The following is a 19,764-nucleotide window of genomic DNA, read 5'->3' as shown; positions in this document are numbered from 1 at the left end:
TAACTCATATACATCTGTGTTAAAATATCTTAAGAAACTCCAGCTGTGCTCCATACTAGCCTGTCTTGAAGTTTTCTTTCAGCAGCGAAGTCAAGAATGCCAACTTCAGAACTAGTAGGATGGTTCAGCAAGTAAAGGCACTTGCTGTCACACCCGACAACTGGTGTTCAAGCCATGTGAGCCATATGGTAGAAGGAAAGGTCAGAAACTCCACAAATCCTATAAGTTGTCCTCCCACCTCTTCAATGATACAGTGTAACCCCTCTGCTACACACACACACACACACACACAACACACACAACACAGACACACACAAATAAATGAATAAATGTGCCAAAACAGGTTTTTTTGTTTGTTTTCCAGATAGGGTCTCTAAGTAGCTCTGGCTGTTCTAAAATTAACTCTATAGATGAAGCCGGTCTTGAACTCAGGAATCTGCCTGCCTCTGCCTCCTGAGTGCTGAGACTGAAGTCATGAGCTACCATGCTTGATCTAATAAAACTGTTTTCGAAAACTGTATGCCAGCTTCACCTGAATGTAGGTCTTGGAAAGAAAGAACTCAGGTGGCTGCAGCAGGCAGAGTGGCTGGGGTGCCTTCTCCACCTCACAGGGCTGTCATGAAGGGCATTGTCGTACAAACTAGTTTAAAAAGGAAGTAGAAAGGCAGTTATTAGGAAACAGTGGTAGGAAGACATTGAGATAGGAGAACCCTTGGATCATGGAGTTTGGTGCTAACCTGGACAACAGTTCAGTGGTAGAACATATAGTTAGTATATAAGATCCTAAATTCAGTCCCAAGGGGCCCAGTAGTAAGAAGGCTGGTTTGTTGGTGGTGGTAGCTGCTGGTGAGCTCTGTTTTGACCCAGTCCTGAGTATGTGGGTGTTTCACCTCTGTGATGAGCACTTGGGGCTTATCTGCCCCCTACCCCAGTATGCATATTTTATCTCAACAAAAAAAAATGAAGATTTTAAGATTGATGATGGGAGAATTATCATTTCATCTGCCACCAAGAGAAAAGGAAGGCAATGGAAGGGTTGATCAATGATAATGGTCCAGGGTAAAGGAGCATGACATGACAATTTTACTTTCATGTACATACCCTAAAGAAAGATATGTCGGGAGTGGGGAGTGTAGCACAGTTGGTAGACTTGTATGGTTTATACCCACAATGTTGTGGATTTGATTTAATGCTTGTATTGTGTTATTTGGGTTCCCAAAATTGCGTGAGAATCATGCATGTAAGACACTGAGGATCCCTGACACTAGTTGGCTTCAATTGGTAAACAAAGTTGCAGAGACAGAGGCGGGACCTCAGGCTTCACGGGCAAGGGGTCCAGAGACAAAAAGATTAATAACCGCTGTGCTGGGAAGGGAATAAGATCTAGGCTTGAGGGCTATAGAACAGAGAACATACCCATCGTGTAAGAGCAGGGGAAGAGCAGCCCCGGCCCTCTCCCCCATTCAGGTGAGGGTAGCAAAGATGGAGTATAGATTTTAGTAAGAATAACTCAGTTGTATTGGAGGGGAGGTGTTAGCAACATGGAAGTTTGGGAGTGGCCCAACCGTTGAGCTGATTAAGGAATATTAAATATGGCTCTGTGTGTGTGTGTGTGTGTGTCTGTCTGTCTGTCTGTCTTTCTTTCGGGAATCCAGAACATTGGGGCAGGTAGCAAGGAGCTTGAGCTGCCTCCGCTGGGAATATTTGAGAGGTTAATCGCTTACGACACACAAACAGGCCTAAATCCCAGCACTCAGAGTTGGTGATATTCAGAGAGGTCAGATGTTCAAGGTCATCATCAGCTACACAGGGAGCTCAAGTCTACCCTGTATATGAGACCCTTTCTTGAACAACAAAAACAATGAAACAAAAATAGCGAAAAATTTGTGCAAAGTTTAGTAGTGTAAAAGTAAGGGGAAGTTTGAAACAACTTAATACTAAATGGGTACAACCAAACTATGAAATACTATTTAACCATTAAATTATATTATGTTTATTTACTAAATCCACTTATAAAAACTGTTGTGTTTTAAAACCCAGGAGATATATCTTCCTTACAGATATATGCATAGGAAATAACTAGGTATAAAAGTAGCAATAGATTGAGGATCATGGGTGACTCTTGGTTCCTTCGGGTTGTTATTCCATAGTATCTGTTGCTTATATGGTACTGTGAGAGGAAATTCGCTCTGGGGTAGCAGTTTGACAGTCAACCTCTTCCCCCATGTCTGTTCTGCCCCATCCTCACATCTGCCTTTCAGGGGATGCTAAGGAATGTTCTCCAAGGACTCTATGTTTATAAAGTATAAAACATGCTGGTGATCCCAGGAGCACATCCAAGTCTAATGTTTAGAAATGGGAGAGGGCCCGCCTAAGGCTTCTCTGATGCTTGAATCATATCTGTCAAACCTCACCCTCTGCTGTACCAGAGCCGAGAGAATCAGTTCCACAGGGATTTCACAGTGGTGGTTTGAATAGCTTTAATTGAGTTAGTCTTCAGTGACAGAGGGGACTGTTTTCCAGATTTACTCTACCCCTTCCCTTGACTGCCAGCAATTTCCCAGTTCCTTACAAGGAGCTCTGATGTACAGTTGCACTGCTAAGGGCAGTTCTCTTGTCTTGGATTTGTTACATCTGACGCTCACAGGCAGAGCTGAGCAGATCACAGGTTCATACCACTTGCTCCCTTGTGGTTTGAGGCACAAGTGTGTCACCTAAACAGAGAGCTCAGGGGAGGGAGATGAGATCCCCGCACCAGCTAGTGAGGGGTCCTTCAGCTTGGGTTCTCTCCTGGTCTACAGATCTTGCTGTTCCCATCTCTGATCTTCAGCTTCTTCTGTATGATGGGCAGACAGGAGATTTATATCAAGTGGGTGCCGAGGCCACCAGCTACACTGACCCTGAAACTGGGACTATCTCTGGTGTTACAGTCTGATCTTTACCCCATTGTGTGCATACAAGTATGTTTTGTGTCAAAGAGAATTCATAAAGAAAAAGGAACTGTCCCCATCCCACCCCCACTAAAACAATACAGAGGACAATATATAAGCCAGCAGGAAACTCTGAAAAAGGAGGGCCCGGTCTCTTATGAGAAATCTCTGAAGTCATGTAGTAGTTGTGGCTTCCTAGTGGCGCCATTTTACACGAATTTCTCTGAAGGTCTGGGCTTGACAAGGGGCCTGAAAGAGACACAGGAGACCAACCATCATTGCGGCAAGAACCTCTTTAAAGTAGTACCAACACACACACACACACACACACACACACACACACACACACACACACACACACTCTCTCTCCCTCTCTCTCTCTCTCTCTCTCTCTCTCTCTCTCTCTCTCTCTCTCTCTCTTTCTCTCTCAGTTTTTGATGGCTCTGAGAACGTGTCCCTGGGCATTAATGAATGAATTACCTCAGCCACCTTTTCCTTTAGTCCTCAAGGCACCCAAAGAGGAGTCTGCACTGCTCAGGGGAGGTTAAAGACCCTGCCTCAGGTCACATAACTCTCAGGCAGCTGAAGCAGCATCTGAGCGCAGTTAGGCTTCCTAAAACCTTCTGGAGTCCCAGGGGGTGAGATTAGAAGCTGATTGTTTTAAGTCTGCAGGTGGCCTGATTCTTATCCCGCTAGCCCAAAATTGAGAATCCAGAAGGGTGTGAAGTGCACCCTCAGCCAAGCACAGTGCTGAGCTCGATGAGACATTAAAAGTGGATGCTATTTCAGGACTTGGTAGGAGACCCCAGTGGCTCTTGTAGAACCCCTGGGCCTTTCAGCGGAGACTTGGACCTGTGATTGCCTAGGGAGCTAATTTGCATAGCTCCAGGGGTGGGGGCAGTTAGGGCAAGAACGGACTTTTCTATTTTACATTTCAAAATGTGAGTATTCAAAAAAAAAGTAAACATAAGAGATTGTTTTGCCGGAGCAACGGAGTTCACTCGGGACCGTAGAGATAACGAAAGCCTTTTCCAGGCTTTTGTCTTTCTACTCTCTGTTCAGCCCAAGCAACACAATCTCCCGCTGCTCTCCCGCTGAGACCTTCTGTGCTCCTTCCTTTTCTCTGGAATGAATTCCGATACCTCACCAGCATTCTGCTTCTCCTTGTTCAGGCACTGGCTGACTCCTGGTCCCCTGCCACCAGGACTTCACTGGTATGACCTCTCGATGAGAAAGGTTCCCAAACCACCAGCCATGCCACTGGGCCCACAGCTGCCCAGGGTGAGCAGAACTTCGTTCAGAGACTTTACTCACCTGGGACATTTGCAAACACGCCTTCGGTTCCCTAGACAAGGAAGAAGGGAGAATGAATACCCTCTAGCTGTCTCCAGATACTGTTTCAATAGCTTCCTCTTCTCCAGATCTTTGAGGCTCAGAATTCTTCAGACTTGGAGTGAACACTATGTTGCCTACTCTTTCCTGTGGTCACTCCCATCACTTGGGAGGCAGAGGCTGGTGGATCTCTGTGAGTTCAAGGGCAGCCTGGTCTAGAAAGCAAGCTCCTAGACAGCCAGGGCTACACAGAGAAACCCTATCTCTAAATAAATAAATAAATACATACATACATACATACATACATACATACATACATACATACATACATAAATACATAAATGTATAAATAAGGGCTGGAGAGATGGCTCAGCAGTTAAGAGCTCTGACTTCTCTTCCAGAGGTACTGAGTTCAAATCCCAGCAACCACATGGTGGTTCCCAACCATCTGTAATGAGATCTGATGCCCTCTTCTGTGTGTCTGAAGACAGCTACAGTGTACTTATATAGACCTTTATAAATACATAAATAAAATAAAACATTTTAAATTTGGTTTGGTGGCCTATGCCTGTCACCCAGCACTCCCAGATGGAGGGAGGCAGAAGAATCAGATCAGAAGTTTGGGGTTAGCCTAAGCTACCTACTAGTTTTTGGCTAGCCTAGACAACATGAAATGAAACCCTTCCTTGGGGAGGAAGACGTTGTAAGTGCAGACGTGAGTGGATCTGGGAATCTGTAGACCTGGCTGGTGTAATCACCTGTATAGACTCAGAGGAGTGAGCGGTTTGTGAGGTGGGACTCAGCCTTCTTGGACCCGGGTCTCAGGACTACATAGGCTCCCTCCCTAGTGTGCTTAAATTATCTTGGCTGTGCTAGCTTCTGCTTCATCAGCTCCTGGAGGTCCCGGAAAAGGGTTCTGTTCCGGTAAGTTCCCAGAGGGTGGAAGGAGCAGCGGGGTGGCCTACCTGTTTCCTGCCTTCAAGAAAGAATCCATTGCACCGGTCCTACGGGTCGGCTGGAGCAGCGCCCACCCCCTCCCCTGGCCGCCCCTTCCCCCTCCCCCCGCCCCAACCTAAACTTAATCTCCCTCAAGGGCTGTCTGGAGCCCGACCAAAGCACAGCCTCCTCCCGGAGCACAAAGCAATCTCCTCCAAGCGGGGACTCCCCAGAACTTACTGTGGCAGCAGATGAGAGTGATGACCAGGGACAGCAGAAGAACCGCGCAGATTCCGGCCAAGGGTGCCCAGATGTAAATATCGCAGGCGAAGCCCAATCCCATTCCCTCCACTGACAAGATCCAAGTGAATGGAATTTAGAAACCGGCTGCGACAGCCCCAACCCTGCTCCCAGTACTTCTCCGGGTCCAGGTCTCCCTCTAAGATCAGGTTTTTCCTCCACAAGTAACTTCCCAGGCTATCTACCCACCCCGATCGCGGACCTCGAGGCCACCTAACCTGAGCCACTCGCCCCGGGTCGGCAAGCTTCTGGTCGTAGGGGCCGGGGTGTCCCTGTAGGAGGAGGCACTGGTGTGGGAGCTCGCGTCACCGGCTTGGCGATAATAGAGTTCACTGCAAAAGCAACAGGGTGCCTGCGGGTCAGGCTGGAGTTGTGGATGCCCAAGCCGCTTTCCGCTTATCCTTTACTCAAGAAGGAGCCTTTTTCTGGCTTTAACTACCGGAAGAAGGGACCCCTGGATACGCTCGCACACGCGGAACCAAGTGTGATTTGAGGCCAGTGCGCTAGACCAGATCCAGCAGCTTAGCGGCTGCGGCCCTCCATCAACCCAAAGCTGGAGTCAATACCAGAACTCTATCCTGGAGCCAAGAGGGGCAGGATTACACATGAATCCTGACTCCATTTCAGATCCAGGGCGTTAAAAGTTACTTCCAATCCCATCCAGCACCTCAGCCTCAGTTTTCTGGTCTGTAAAATGGGGCTAGTGTAGCCGCCAAGGGGCCCTAAGAGATTTAAGAAGAGGGAATCTAAGTGTGAAATCTGTTCAGATGTAACCCTTAAAACCCAGGGGAAGGGACCTCCGCTCCCAAACCTTTCTGAAACACCGGCACCAGAGGACTGAAGTACATCACCGAGTTGCTGGTGATTGAGCAGAAATAGTAGCCTTGGTTTTTAGTGCTGAACTTGCTCAGGGTGAGGATGTATTTGGTGTTTTCCTTCCGGGCAGAGAACAGATTCGGATCCAGTTTATCGTTCAGCTTGCTCCGGGATGAAGATACATAGATGATGAAGATGGGCTGGGAGAGTTCGGAGCTGGAGTTCTGGAAGAGCCAAGAGCATCCTTGCGAAGTGTCCCGCAGCACTTCGCATGTCAGCTTCACCTCCTGGCCAATTTCGGCGTCCACTTTCTTTGGTGACAACTGTAACTGTCCGGAAACCTGGAGCCTAGTGATAACATCTGCAGGTGCCAGGTAAGAAGGCTGAGTCAGGCGTCCCGAACCCTTGATGTGCTCCAGCCCCCCTCCACCAGGATCATCAACTCACCCAGCAGTAGCAGGTTCAGCGACAGAAAGCAGATCACCCGTGAGGCCATGGTGTGCGTCCCACCAGCACCTTAGGTCAAGCTAGGGCTCTAGGGGAGGGGCCCAGGAACAGGGAGGGAGTTGGGGGGAGGAGTGGAGGGTGAGAAAACCTTAGCAGGCTGCAGACAGAACTGATTTCCTATATGAGGATATGATGTCACCCAATGCTCTCACCAAAGAGTGTTAGCCTCCTTTTCGAAGTTATCACCCTCTAGGGGCCTGGGAACCCAGAGAATGGGGCCTTGCACAGCAAGAGGGGATAGTTGAAAACTGAGATATGGGGGAAGAGAAATGCTTGGAAAGGGGCCCTTGGCAATTGTTCTTCTGCAAGAACAGCTGAAAGAAGAAGAAAGAGGAAATCTTAATAAAATAACATGAGAGTGACAGGACTTGAAGGGAGAGGGGTGTCCACCCTCTTTTTCTTGTAGACAAGGTCTTGGGGAGCCCAAACTTGCCTCAGACTCACTTCACAGCAAAGGCTGGCCTTGAATTCTAGACCTTCCTGCCCTTCTACTTCGTTGAAATAGTGTCTTTTTGTCCTTTTGCTTTTTGCCTGGCAGTTGAATGGAAAGAGAACTTACAGAATTCCAGCAAAGTAGACCAGACATTAACCAAAAGGGCCTTATACCTTTTATCAAAGGGATTTGCAAGAGGGGCAGTTCAACAGGAACCTTGAGTGGCACTCTTAGCTGCTGACAATATCCTTCCCTGGCCTGCCACCCTGAGGGCAAGACTCACCTCCCAGTCTCATCCCTTCTAGAACCATGGCAACAGACTCCACACCAAATTCTCTCCAATTGGATGATCCCACTACATACTTTGATCCTCATTCTTATCCAGGGGATCTGACAGCACCACCCATGACCAGCAGAGCTAGATGAAAACAACCCCCTGACTTGGTTGGGGACTAGCCCTTGGTAGGTGCTGCCTTCCCTCAAGCTGCTGTCCTTGGCTTTGCTATGTACCTGCAAGTCGCTGCCTCTCAGACATGTTTCCCTTGTTGCTTACTTACTCCTGAGTTTCCAAGCTCTTGCTGCTCTCCGCCTGGCAAATGCCAGGGCCCCTGCCCTCTGACTTGGACCTTTGATTTTTCTCTGTTGCATGTATGCATGTGTGTGTCCTGGTTGGATCTTGGTGAAGGCATTTAACTCTTCTCTGTCCCTGGCACACATATACTTCATTCCTTCTTGCTCACTACCATCCTGAAAGCTGCCAGTCTCGGGGATGTGCTTTCCTCTTGATTGTCCATGGCTTGCACTTAGTAGAGTTTTCCACTTAGAATCCCATTCAGGGTGCACCTCACACGTTATTGCTTGATTCTAGTTTGAGGCAGGTTGCCTGGCATTCTCTGCCTTCACATCAGAGTTCTGCCCAGTAGCAGTCTGGTTGCTGTAGCTTTCACAGTGCCGGGTATAGCCACGACATTCAGTTTACACAAACAAGGTTGGAGGGTATGGGTCGTTGATGTTACATCCTAACCTGTGTTTACAGAACTGCACTCCTCTGAAGAGGTTTGCTTTTGGTTGTCGTTTATGTTTGATGACAAGATCTCAACTCTGTAGCCTAGGCTGGAGATGTAGTTCAGGCCGGCCCTGAGTTCGTGGTCATCCAATTGCATTAGTCTCCAGGGTACTGGCTTTACAAGCTTGAGCCACCGAGCTCCGCATGGGTGATATATACAAACAAGTATTGGGTGGGCTTTTAGAAACTGCTTGGTCTCGATGCTCCCTACTCTAAGACTATCCAAATGCTGACTCTAACATTTTATGGTTAAAGTTGTTTAAAGTATAATTTAATGTTGTTTATATTATTATTCTGTATGAATGTGTGTGATGTGTGTATCTTGGAGGGGACATACATACCACAGCATGAGTGTGGAAAACAGCTCTGTGGAGTCAGTTCTCTTCTCCCACCTCTACATGGTTTCTGGGGATGGAACTTAGCTCAACTAAGTATTTGCTATGCAAGTATAAAGTCCTGAGTTTGGATCCTTAGCACCCATTGCCCAGAGGAAGAGACCGGATGCCTGAAGCTAGCTGACTGGCTAGACTAGCAGAATCAGCGAGCTATGGGTTCAGCTGAGAGAACCTGTCTCAGTATATAAAGTGGAGAACAATGAGAGACATCAACTTTGGGCCTCCCCACTCTTGAATGTGTGCACCTGCAACCCTACACTCGTGCACCCCTGCACAGACACACATGCACACATATAAGCAACTATAAATTTTAAAATGCCAGACAGTACAAGAATAAGTACAGAGAAAGCCCTCTGTCTCACCTCCTCCTCATTGCCCTCGGTTCTTCAGGTAAAATCATGGTAACAGTTGACTGCATCTCTTAGATGTTTTCTGGGCACAGATGTTTGTCATTTCAAATCTTTTGTTACAGGGGTAGTGTTACAAAATCTATTTTCAATTTCCTTGATAATAGAAGAAAAAACTTTTCACGCTAGCAGTTGGAGAGCCACTTCATTCCTTTACGGGATGCCTTTCACATAGCTGTTTAGTTTATTTAACATGGTTCCCATTTTAAAAAAACTACTGTACCACCAAGGCCGTGGTATGAAAAGATACATTATTCCTGATACATTGTATCACTGAATTCATAAAGTGCACATTTCGATTTTCAAAAGATACATTTATTTTTGTAGTATGTGATATACTCATGTACCACAATGCTATAGGTCAGAGGACAAGATATGGGGGTCAGTTTCATCCTTCTACTATGTGGGTCCCAGGGATTGAACTCAAGTTTTCAGCAAGTCGCTTTACCCTTGTAACTATCTCACCTGTGCCTCATACGATGCTTTCAAATGGAAGATGAGTGAACTAAAAAAGGGAAAACCTTGCCTGTGTCTGTCTGTAAGCATGTGTATAGTGTATGTGTATGCATATAGTATGTATGCATGCATGGATGTGTATGCACATATACTGTATATGTGTGTAGTGTGTTTCTTTATGTGCATATGGTATGTATAAGTGTGTGTGTGTGTGTGTGTGTGTGTGTGTGTGTGTGTGTGTGGTATGTGGCTGGCTGGCTAGAATACATAGTGCTTCTAGGTTTAGCAAATCTCTCTTCACATGACAATTTCCCATTTTACCTGGTCACTGCTCCTCCTCCAGGAGGATGTTCACAGGACCCCGCTGGCCAAAGTGTACAGTCAGGAGAACATGAAAGAGGATGGAAAGACACAAAAATATGCCCTTTCAGATTCGGGCCACAGTCAACCTTCAGTTATATGGATCTTCAGTACCAGGTCCCCAAGTATGATGATGGGTGGATTTGGGGTGAACGGCCATCCATTTCAATCTTGGTGAAGTGAGCTATAGCTAGTGCACGGGTCTTCAAGTCTTGCAGCTAAGAAAGCTCAGCCATGGGGTTGGTGCCATTCCCCTTTGTACAGAGCATCACAGGAGGTGAGGGGGATGCAAAAGCAACATGTCAAAGCCCCCAAAGAGGTTCTGTGACCCCAATAATATTTTTCACAGAAGCCGGTGGGTTCTCAATGTTAACCACAATGACATCCGCCCTGAAGCAGGCAGCAGAGCTGATGTGACTGCACATGCTTGCTCTCTGTAGCCCAGGTGTGCAGGCTGGGGTTGTGCCGATCCATCGCAGCAACTGATCTCCTGCACCCATCCTGTGATGCTCACATGGGGTAATTCGAAGAAATGGGTGGCACAAGGAACAATGACTGAACTCTGTCACGCAAGTTTCTCCTCCCATTTTTTAAGGACAAATTCTCACTCTGTAGCCTTGGCTTGCCTGGAACTCCCTCACTGTGCCAACAAGGTTAGCCTCAAACTCTCAGAGATCTGCTTGCCTCTGTCTCACCAGTGTTGAGATTAAAAATATGCACCACCATAGCTGGCCACATCTTTCTTTTTTAAAATTTTTTTTTATTAATTTTTCTTTATGAGTAGAGTGTAGCTGTTTTGAGATGCACCAGAAGAGGGCACCAGATCCCATTACAGATGGTTGTGAGCCACCATGTGGTTGCTGGGAATTGAACTCAGGACCTCTGGAAGAGCAGTCAGTGCTCATAACTGCTGAGCCATCTCTCCAGCCCCACGTCTTTGTTAAGATGTGATAGAACAGATAGCAGCAGCCCCTTGAGCTGGTCTGAGTGAGAATGATCCACAGGCTCGTTTGTTTGATACTTGGCCAGCTGTTGGTGGAACTGTTTGAGAAGGATTAGAAGGTGTGGTTTTCTGTTGGAGGTCACTGTAGGAAGGCTTTGAAGTTATGAAAGATTTCCCAGTGTGTCCTTTCACTACTTCCTCTTTGTGGATCAGGATGTGAGCTCTCAGTTACTGCCCCGATGTCATGCCTGCCTGCCCATCACTACACTTCCCGTCATGATGGCAATGGCCTCCTGTCCCTCTGGAACTTTAATGCTCCCTTCTATAAGTAGCCTTGGTCATGAAATAGAAAAATAAATAAGGCACCCCATGGTGAGCTTTGTCCTTATGTTTTTTAAAACATAGGAATGGAATAATTTTAACTTATGCAAGTTGGAATTACAGCAGAGAGAAAGACACTTGTCATCGGGGCTCTTGTGCCACAGACAGCAGAGACGACTGGAACTATGACTCTGAAGTTGCCTGCTGTTTCCTTCAGGGAAGCTAACTTTGCAGATACCAGGACCTCATTTGATCCCAGTCACAAATACCTGTCAAGAGGTTCTGTTATAGCTAGAAGATACTGTTTCAGCAACCTCTGACTCTTAGGATCTCTCCTCCCCTTCTTCCAAGACATTTCTTAATCCTTGCAGGGACTGAGTGTGATGTATTGATTCCATTTATGACTGGGCACTCCACAGTACTCTCTGTACTTTGACTCGTTGTGAGCCCCCTGTATTAACCACTTTCCACTGTGTTAGCTTCTTTGATTATGGTTGAGAGCTGCATTAATCTGCATGTTCAGTTTTCTTTCCAGATGAATAGGTATAGATACCACATTTTCTTTCTTTTTAAAGATTTATTTTATGAGTACACTGTAGCTGTTTTCAGACAACAGAAGAGGACATCAGATCCCATTACAGATGGTTGTGAGTCACTGTGTGGTTGCTGGGAATTGAACTCAGGACCTCTGGAAGAGGAGTCAGTGCTCTTAACCACTGAGCCCTCTCTCCAGCCCTAGATACCACATTTTCATTATCCATTTATTCATTAGTTGATGGGCATCTAGGCTGTTTCCAGTCTTAGCTATTACAAGTAGAGAGCACTGAGCATGGATAAGCAAATGTGTCGACAGTAGGATATATCATCCTTCGGGTAAATTCCCAGGAGAGTATAGCCGACTGTGATGACTAATTTTGATTGCCAACTTGACTATATCAGGAATTAACTAAATCCTAGTAGCTGGGCACACTGTGAGAAATTTTCTTGGTTGGATTGCTTGAAGTGGAAGATCCCTTCTAATCTGGGCCACACCTTTTGGTACAGCCCACATAAAAGAACATGGAAGAAGGAAGCTTTTGCTTTTTGCCTGCTTGCCTTCACTGGCAAATTCACCTGTCTGTACCTTCACTGGTATGAAAACCTAGTTATTCAGGATTCCAGCAAGGTCTGAAAACTCACCACTCTCTAGGTCCTCCCTGGACTCCATCACCAGATTGGGACTGCTGAGACTCCAACTGAACAACTGTCAGATCCTTTCTGTCAGAAGACAGCCATTGTTGGGCTTCTTAGACCATGGGCTATAAGCCATGCTAACATGCATATGTGTGTATGCATGATATATATATATATATATATATTATATATATATATATATATATATCATACTTTAATTCTAACAATTGTTCTTTCAGAGAGCCCTGACTAAGTCCCTGGGTCACATAGTGGTTCTGTTTAACCTTTTGAGGGATCTTCTAACTGATTTTTGCAGTAGCTGCATCAGTTAGGAACCAACAGCACATGAAGGATCCCCTCTCCCCACATCCTTGGCAGCATTTGTTGTCGTTCTAACTGGAGTGAGAGAAAATCTCAAAGTAGTTTTAATTTATATTCCCCCGATAGCTAAAAATATCTTTTGGCCATTTATATTTCTCTTTTGAGAACTCGGTTCATTTTGTGAACTCACAGCAGCTGTTGTTGCCCAAGACCTAAAGGCAACCAAGCCAGTCAGCAATTCAGCATGATGGGGGAGGGGACTTTCTTGAGGTCCCATAACTGATGTAGGTGCTGTTGGCAATTGTTGGTTTTCTTCTGGAGTGCGGTCCCTGCTCCACGGACGACGGCCTCACACCCATGTGCATATGGGCAGCATCTTTTAGACATGGTGAGTTATTAAAAAAGAGTACATGAAAGTGAGAAAGAAGGAAGAAGAGATCTGAGAGGAGTTGGAGGGGGAGAGGGGTGGTGACAATATCAAAGTTACATCATATGCATGTATGAATTCCTCAAGGAGTAAACCTTGAGTATACCTATCAGGGACCCAGGATGTAGCTCAGTGGAAGAGTACTCACTTAGCACATGTGAGATCCTGAGTTCAAACCTCATACTACACCCAAATATATCATGTATGCATGCGTATATTCATATGCACATATGTACATGCACACACACATACATGTGCACATATACATATACACATATTTTCGTGCATACACACATGTATGCATACATACATATACATACATAAAGATGAATACATTCTTAATAAAGAGAACAATCTCATTTCCTTCATTTTTATTTTCCCCCACCTGGAACCCCCAAGTTCAACTAGATTGCTTTTAGATCTAGTGGGCCTTTGTAATGGTTTCTGAGATGATCAACTTACCTTTATTTTGATCTCTTCCGGTGAAAATCTCATCCTGCTAGCTTAGTACATGAGACCAGAAGGATTTCCAGCGGAAACCTATGAGAATGTTGGCTGGTCCCATATGCTGCCTGTGAGGCCCTGCAATACTCATCCTGTGGCCCCATCTCTGCTCTTTCCTATTTGGCCTCTTCACTTCTCCTATGGTTGGTATCTATTCCTCAAAGGAGACTTTGCCCACTTCTTGCAAACTCTTCTTCAAGACTCAGCAGCTCAAACAGGATATTGTGGTGCACACTCATAATTCTAGCATATTAAAAGTAGAGACAGGAGAATCAGGGAGTCAAAGTCATCCTCAGCTACTAGCAAGTTCAAGGCCAGCCTGGACTATGTAAAAGTCCATCTCAACAAAACTAGACAAAATAAAACAAACACCAGATCAATGAGGCAGTTTTCTCGATGGAATTAAGCTTTCTCACTATTCCCAATTCCAAGCCATAAAGACCATGCGTATCCCTCTCTGTGTCACCTGACCATGCTTATCCCTCTCTGTGTCACCTGACCATGCTTATCCCTCTCTGTGTCACCTGACCATGCACATCCCTCTCGGTGTCACCTGGACCTTGAGCCTATCTGGGCTTCTCTACCAGATCCATGGCTTCTTAAAGAAGAGATCCAACTGTGTTCATGTTTATACTGGACACCATACCTGGTCTTCAAGAAACATTTATTCAGGGCCTGAAGGTGAAATGATTAAGGTTATAAGATGCTTGCTACTAAGCCTGATGACCTGAGTTGGATCCCTTGGACTCTCGAGTAGTCCTCTGTCAACATGCCATCTGCATACATGCCGTGTGTAGAAGCACCTCCTTGGAAAACCTGATGACCTGAATTTGACCTGGAACCCAATATTGAAGGAGAGAGACATGTGCAGCATGACAAATGTGTGTACATGTGCATGCACAATACAATAAATAAGCAAACAATACTAAGTGAAATTTGAAGATAGACCACTATTGTGCTTGCTATTTTTTATTCTTACAAAAAAAAAAAAATTAGCAAAGGCCAAAAGACTAGTGACTCGTAACAAAGCACCTCTTTATGTGCCAGACTGAGATTGGTCAGTGCTCACAACACAGGGTAAGCAGACAAAAGAGGAAAATCATAGGAGCTAAACTGTCTCATTGTAGAAATACATAACTTTACATATGTAATATTGTACATATTTCTACATAAATATGTAGAAATAGACCTATTGGGGCCTACCAATTTCATCAAGAGCTGAATACTGCCCCATTTACTTTTAGGAGAGAGGTTTTTACTGTGAGATGACTGTGTATATATATACAGTCAGTATATATATATATATATATATATATATATATATATATACTGTGACATTCAGTTACAAGGAGCAGCACAAGAGAGACTTGCACTCCGCAGCCAGTCTCCACTGACACCATCATCCTAAGTAACTCTAATGTGATATTATAGGTTACTTTGCTTTAAGATTTTATTGGCTGAGTATGTTGGGCCACGTCTTTAATTTTAGCACTGGGGAGGCAGAGGCAGGTGGATCTTGGTGAATTTGAAGCTAGATATGTCCTACATATCAGGCAGGTATGTGCGTATCAGGCAGTTTCTGTGGAGCTGCTGTGGTTTGAGTATGAAATGCTCTCCCACAAGCTCATTGGTGTGAACACTGGTCGCTAGCTGGTGACACTTCCTTTGTGAAGGTCGAGCCTTTAGGAGGTGGAGCCTTCCTGGATGAAGTGGGGGCATTTTGGAAGGCCTTGGTGTTTTATAGCCTGTCTCTACTTCTTGTTCACACTCTGCCTCCTGACCAGCCAACTTCCTTTTCATGCTGCTATCCCTTCCCTAGCAAATTGGCATGTATTCCGTGAAGCAGTAAACCAGAGTAATTCCTTTCCAAAAAAAGGAGTTTTGTGTGTGTGTGTGTGTGTGTGTGTGTGTGTGTGTGTAAGGTAGGTATGATTAAAACTTTAGTTGTGTGCTTTACTTGGTCAAGAAGTGTGGCATAGATTTTTTTCTTTTTCTTTTCTTTTTCTTTCTTTTTTTTTTCTTTTTTATTTTTTTAGTAAAACCACGTATTACATGAAAGTGGATTTCTATAAAGGAGGTGAGGTGAAATTCCTGTGTTCAGAACTGGACATGATGTCCGTGCACGGGTTAACAGACATGCAGAAGGTGGCATACACGCACACAAGGAGATACAGTTCTACAGTTCAGGGAGTTGGAGGATTGCTCTGTAGTCAGAGTGAAGGTTTGGTTCTTGGCCCCCATGTGCTGGCTCACAACCGTCTGCTACTCCAGTTTCTAGGAATCTGATGTCCTCTTCTGGCCTTCAAGGGCACCAGGCATGCATATGATGCCCCTAGATACATTCAGGCAAAACACTCATACACATAAAATAAAAATAATACTGTTCAGCTCTGAAAAGGGAGGGAGGGTTTTTCAGAAGTGAGCTTCCGTGTGGATGAGCCTCGAGGCGTCTTGCTAGGTGATACGAACCTCTCAAAAGAGACGAGAGAGCTGCTTATGGCTCCAGTGTGATCGACATCAGTCAGAAAATAGGATGACAGTTGCGGGGCAGGGTGTGGGGTGGGGAGTGACGGGGCAGAGTTTCACTTTTGCAAGATGAGAAGTGCTTCTGAGAAGGCTATGGCGGTTTGTGTAACCATGTGAATTGTTTGCTACTTAAGTATCCAAGTTTAAAAGATCGAAGGCAATAGCTTTATGGGTATCTTGCCACAGTCTTTTTTTTTTTTTTTTTAAATAAATGGTTGCATAAGCTCTCAAGTTTGAGGCAAGGGGAATCTAAAAACCAACAGGGCTCTGCAGCCACTGCCTCTGTTCATTCATGTATTCCTTTCTTGACAGGTCTTTAAGGCCGGTTCTGATTTTTGCTATTACAATTAACATTGTAAGGAACAGCCTCGCCTGTGTTACTTAGAGTTCAAATATAAAATTTCCTCAGGCTGTGGCTGTAGCTAAGTGAATGGGGTTGCTTGCTTGAGATACACGTGTGATCCTGGGCAGCACGTGAACTGGGCATAGCAGCACACGACTGTAATCCCATGACTGGAGAGATGGAAACAGAAAAAATCAGAAGTCCAAAGCCATCCTGGGCTACACAGAAAGCTCAAGAACTACATGAAACTCCATATTAACTGCAGGGGGTGGGGAGGGGTGGAAATGAGACTTCTTGGTGTTAGAGAGGTCACTCAGTCCTATTTTAGAGCATCTGAGTTCAACTCCCAGGGATCTTGTTTTTCATGGGCATCTGAACACGCAGGCGTGTACCTGGGCCCCTACACACACACACACACACACACACACACACACACACACACACACACACTTTTCTAATGATTTCTTTATTTTTATTTTGTGCATTGATGTCTTGCTTACATGTCTGCATATATGTCTGTGTGAGGATGACAGACCCTCTAGAACTGAAATTACAGACAGTTGTGAGCTGACATGTGGTTGCTGGGAATTGAACCAGGGTCCTCTGGAAGACCAGTTAGTATTCTTTAGCCACTGAGCCATCTCTCCAGTCCCACACACCTTTTTTAAAAATAGGTCTGAGTGTTAGGTTGGAAAATGAGTGAATGACTTGAGGAGTGCGTGTCTACCTGGAGACAAACACCTTCCCTGAAGCTTCTCTTCCCCTCTGGTACCTGTAGGTAAGAGTCTGTCCAAGGCATTAGTTTACACTCACGCAAGCTGTGGGTGCATACCTTACCAGCACACTTCTCAGTGCTCGGCCTTTAGATCTGTGTATGTTGGCACCCTTGCTGCTATGATAAATCACTCTGATGTTAAAGGCAACTGGAAGGCTCACACTTCCAGGTCACAGTCTCCCAGAGGCAAGTCGGGATAAGAACCTGAAGCAGAAACCGTAGAGGAGTGCGGCTTGAAGGTTTGCTCCCACATCTATGTTCTGATAATTTTCTTATACAGCCTAGACACCCCCTGCCGGGGGATCGAGCTGCCTACCATAAGCTGGGTCCTCCCACATCAGTCATCAATCATGATCATGCCCTACGGACGTGCCCGCAGGCCAATCTGATAGAGGCCATCCCTCAATGTCTGGTCCCTCTTTCCAAGTGGCCACAGGCTGTGTTGGTAGCTGCAGATAGCTAGACAGTCGGTATTTCATAGTCTGGACTGTAGTCTCCAGTTTGCTAAGGTACAAACTGAGTATAGTGCCACTTATCTATTGGCAGCTCAGTCTTCCTCTTCTAATAACCTCTTTGACTCCTCTACCCACTGCTTGGTGGATTCCCAACAGGATGACACTGAGGAACCTTCCTAGATGGATGTATGTATGGATGTGGATACACCTTCCACATTCAATTTTTTTAAAATAGATTTTTTTTTTGTCTTAGCCTGTAGCCTAGGTTATCCTGGAACTCACATGGTGTTGAGATTACAAATCTGATCCACCAAGTCCAGATAAAAGAGAAATTTTATTGGTGTTTAGTGAATCTGATTTCTTTCCTAACAAGTGCACCACAACCAAATGAGTCTTCAACTTCCCTTTTAGTTTGATAGCTGTCCAGAGTTCTACCTACAAAAACTCTGGCAAAGCCAGAGCACCAGGAAAAGCCCAACTGCCCCTCCGAAGCTCCCCACCTCCACTCTTGCCCCCACCAGCATGCACATGACCCTGGTTTTCAGTCTTCTTTTTTTGTTGTGTGGGAGGGAAATCTTGCAACAGATTACTCCAAATTGAAACTTTTAAAAGTCAATGGAAACTTTGTACTTTTAAAACACAAGCTGCTTCACTTGGGCACTGGCCCAGAGGCGGATAGCAACCTCAGTCCAACCATAAATGTTTCCCTCTCTCATTACAAATTGTGACCTCTTTACTGGTGAGAGCCAAGCCCGAGTGAGTTTTCGAAGGGATCTGAGCAGTCTGTGTTCTGTGAGGCGGGCTGTGTAAGACAGAGGGTGCAGTGGTGGGAACTTGAGGGAAGTGCGTCTTGTTTCCACTACCCACCAGAGCCCATGGGCCTAGCTCCTGCAGTCTGGAACCACATGTGTATTTCTTCTCTGGGAAGAAGAGAGGAAGTTAGAAACGAAAGTTAGAAATTCTCCTCAGTGAGGAGAATGGAGGTGAGGAAAGATCTGCCTGGTCCCGGTAGTCCATCCTCCTTGGGTTGGTGTGGAGGGAGAGGCTTTCTTGGGAAGCTCTCTCTACTGGATGTTTCCCAGCTTAGCTTCTGAATTTTTAGTGCAGAGTCCCTTGAGATGTCCCTTCAACTGTCTAGAGGCAGAGCCACGACCTTGAGTCTCCCCATTGCCCTCGACGCAGCTCCTTCAGAGCAGCATGAGGAGGTGGTTGTTTGCAGCTGGCTGATTCTGTGCTGATCACTCACGTGATTGGCGGTCTTCTGCGCCGAGGAGCACAGGAGCAAAGACTACAGCCGCAAGAGAACACGTGATGATATAATGAAGTGCTCAGCTCCTTTAGGTGGACAGGAACCCAGCCAGAGGGCTCCAAACCATGTGAGAGGAGCGATTGGCTACCAGAGACAGAATCAAAAGAAACAAGGCCTTGGCAGACTGGAGTGTGCAGCTAAGAAAGGGTAAGAACCTAGCTAGCCAGAGATGAGATAGGATTACAACAGCCAGGAAGAGGCGCTTGAAGGTCCATCAGGTCTCTGGGCTAGCCTTGGCAGGGTTTAACATACCCATCTCTGTTGATGCAGAGCTTCTATCCTCCCCTTCCCTATGGCACAGGAATTCCTTTGTCTGTTCATAGAAAAGCCCAAAACAGAGCCCCAACACCTTAGTGCTGCCCCGGGCACAGTGCTGCCCTAGGGGACAGGCCTGGTAGTAGGAAGCTGCACTCTAAAGGTAGAGCACAGCTCACAGCCCCAAGGCAGAAACTGGGACTTAAGAGGGGTAGGGGCAGGGATAAAAGGGAGGCATCACCTGAGTGTCCTAATGGGTTAGGGGATTAGCAGGTCAGAATGTAGGGGTGGGAGGGCACTCAGAGAAGATCCAGGCCAACGCTTTTTCTTTTGAGGTAGTATCTAAAATAGCCCGGCTGACATTGAACTCTCTGTAGCCGAGGTTGGCCTTGAACTCCTGATCCTCTTGCTGGATCAAGTGCTGGGATTATAGGTGTGCCACCACTGCCCTGCTTCAACATTGTTCCTTTTAAG

General features: G+C 45.9%; 1 protein-coding gene across 1 annotated transcript; it reads right to left on the bottom strand.

The window, feature by feature from the left end:
- Positions 1-1,977: 1,977 nt before the first annotated feature.
- Cd8a (CD8a molecule) lies at positions 1,978-6,877 on the bottom strand. Its single transcript, XM_032906345.1, has 6 exons — positions 6,762-6,877; positions 6,310-6,675; positions 5,717-5,830; positions 5,439-5,549; positions 4,245-4,275; positions 1,978-3,179 (listed from the first exon to the last, which is right to left on the bottom strand). The coding sequence occupies exons 1-6, from the start codon at positions 6,808-6,810 to the stop codon at positions 3,140-3,142; spliced, it is 711 nt and encodes a 236-aa protein (XP_032762236.1). The 5' UTR covers positions 6,811-6,877; the 3' UTR covers positions 1,978-3,139.
- Positions 6,878-19,764: the final 12,887 nt, after the last annotated feature.

This window comes from Rattus rattus, chromosome 6 (genome assembly GCF_011064425.1).
Source record: "Rattus rattus isolate New Zealand chromosome 6, Rrattus_CSIRO_v1, whole genome shotgun sequence".
In the NCBI taxonomy this organism is placed as follows: domain Eukaryota; kingdom Metazoa; phylum Chordata; class Mammalia; order Rodentia; family Muridae; genus Rattus; species Rattus rattus.
The sequence above is the reverse complement of the archived record's forward strand: the minus strand, read 5'-3'. Positions and strand labels throughout refer to the sequence as shown.

Excerpts from the sequence above, each read along its gene's own strand:
- Cd8a (XM_032906345.1), bottom strand. The coding sequence starts at position 6,810 with ATGGCCTCACGGGTGATCTGCTTTCTGTCGCTGAACCTGCTACTGCTG. Across the intron at positions 6,676-6,761 it reads GCTGAACCTGCTACTGCTGG|ATGTTATCACTAGGCTCCAG; the intron begins GTGAGTTGATGA and ends TGGCACCTGCAG. Across the intron at positions 5,550-5,716 it reads ACCCGGGGCGAGTGGCTCAG|TGGAGGGAATGGGATTGGGC; the intron begins GTTAGGTGGCCT and ends GGATCTTGTCAG.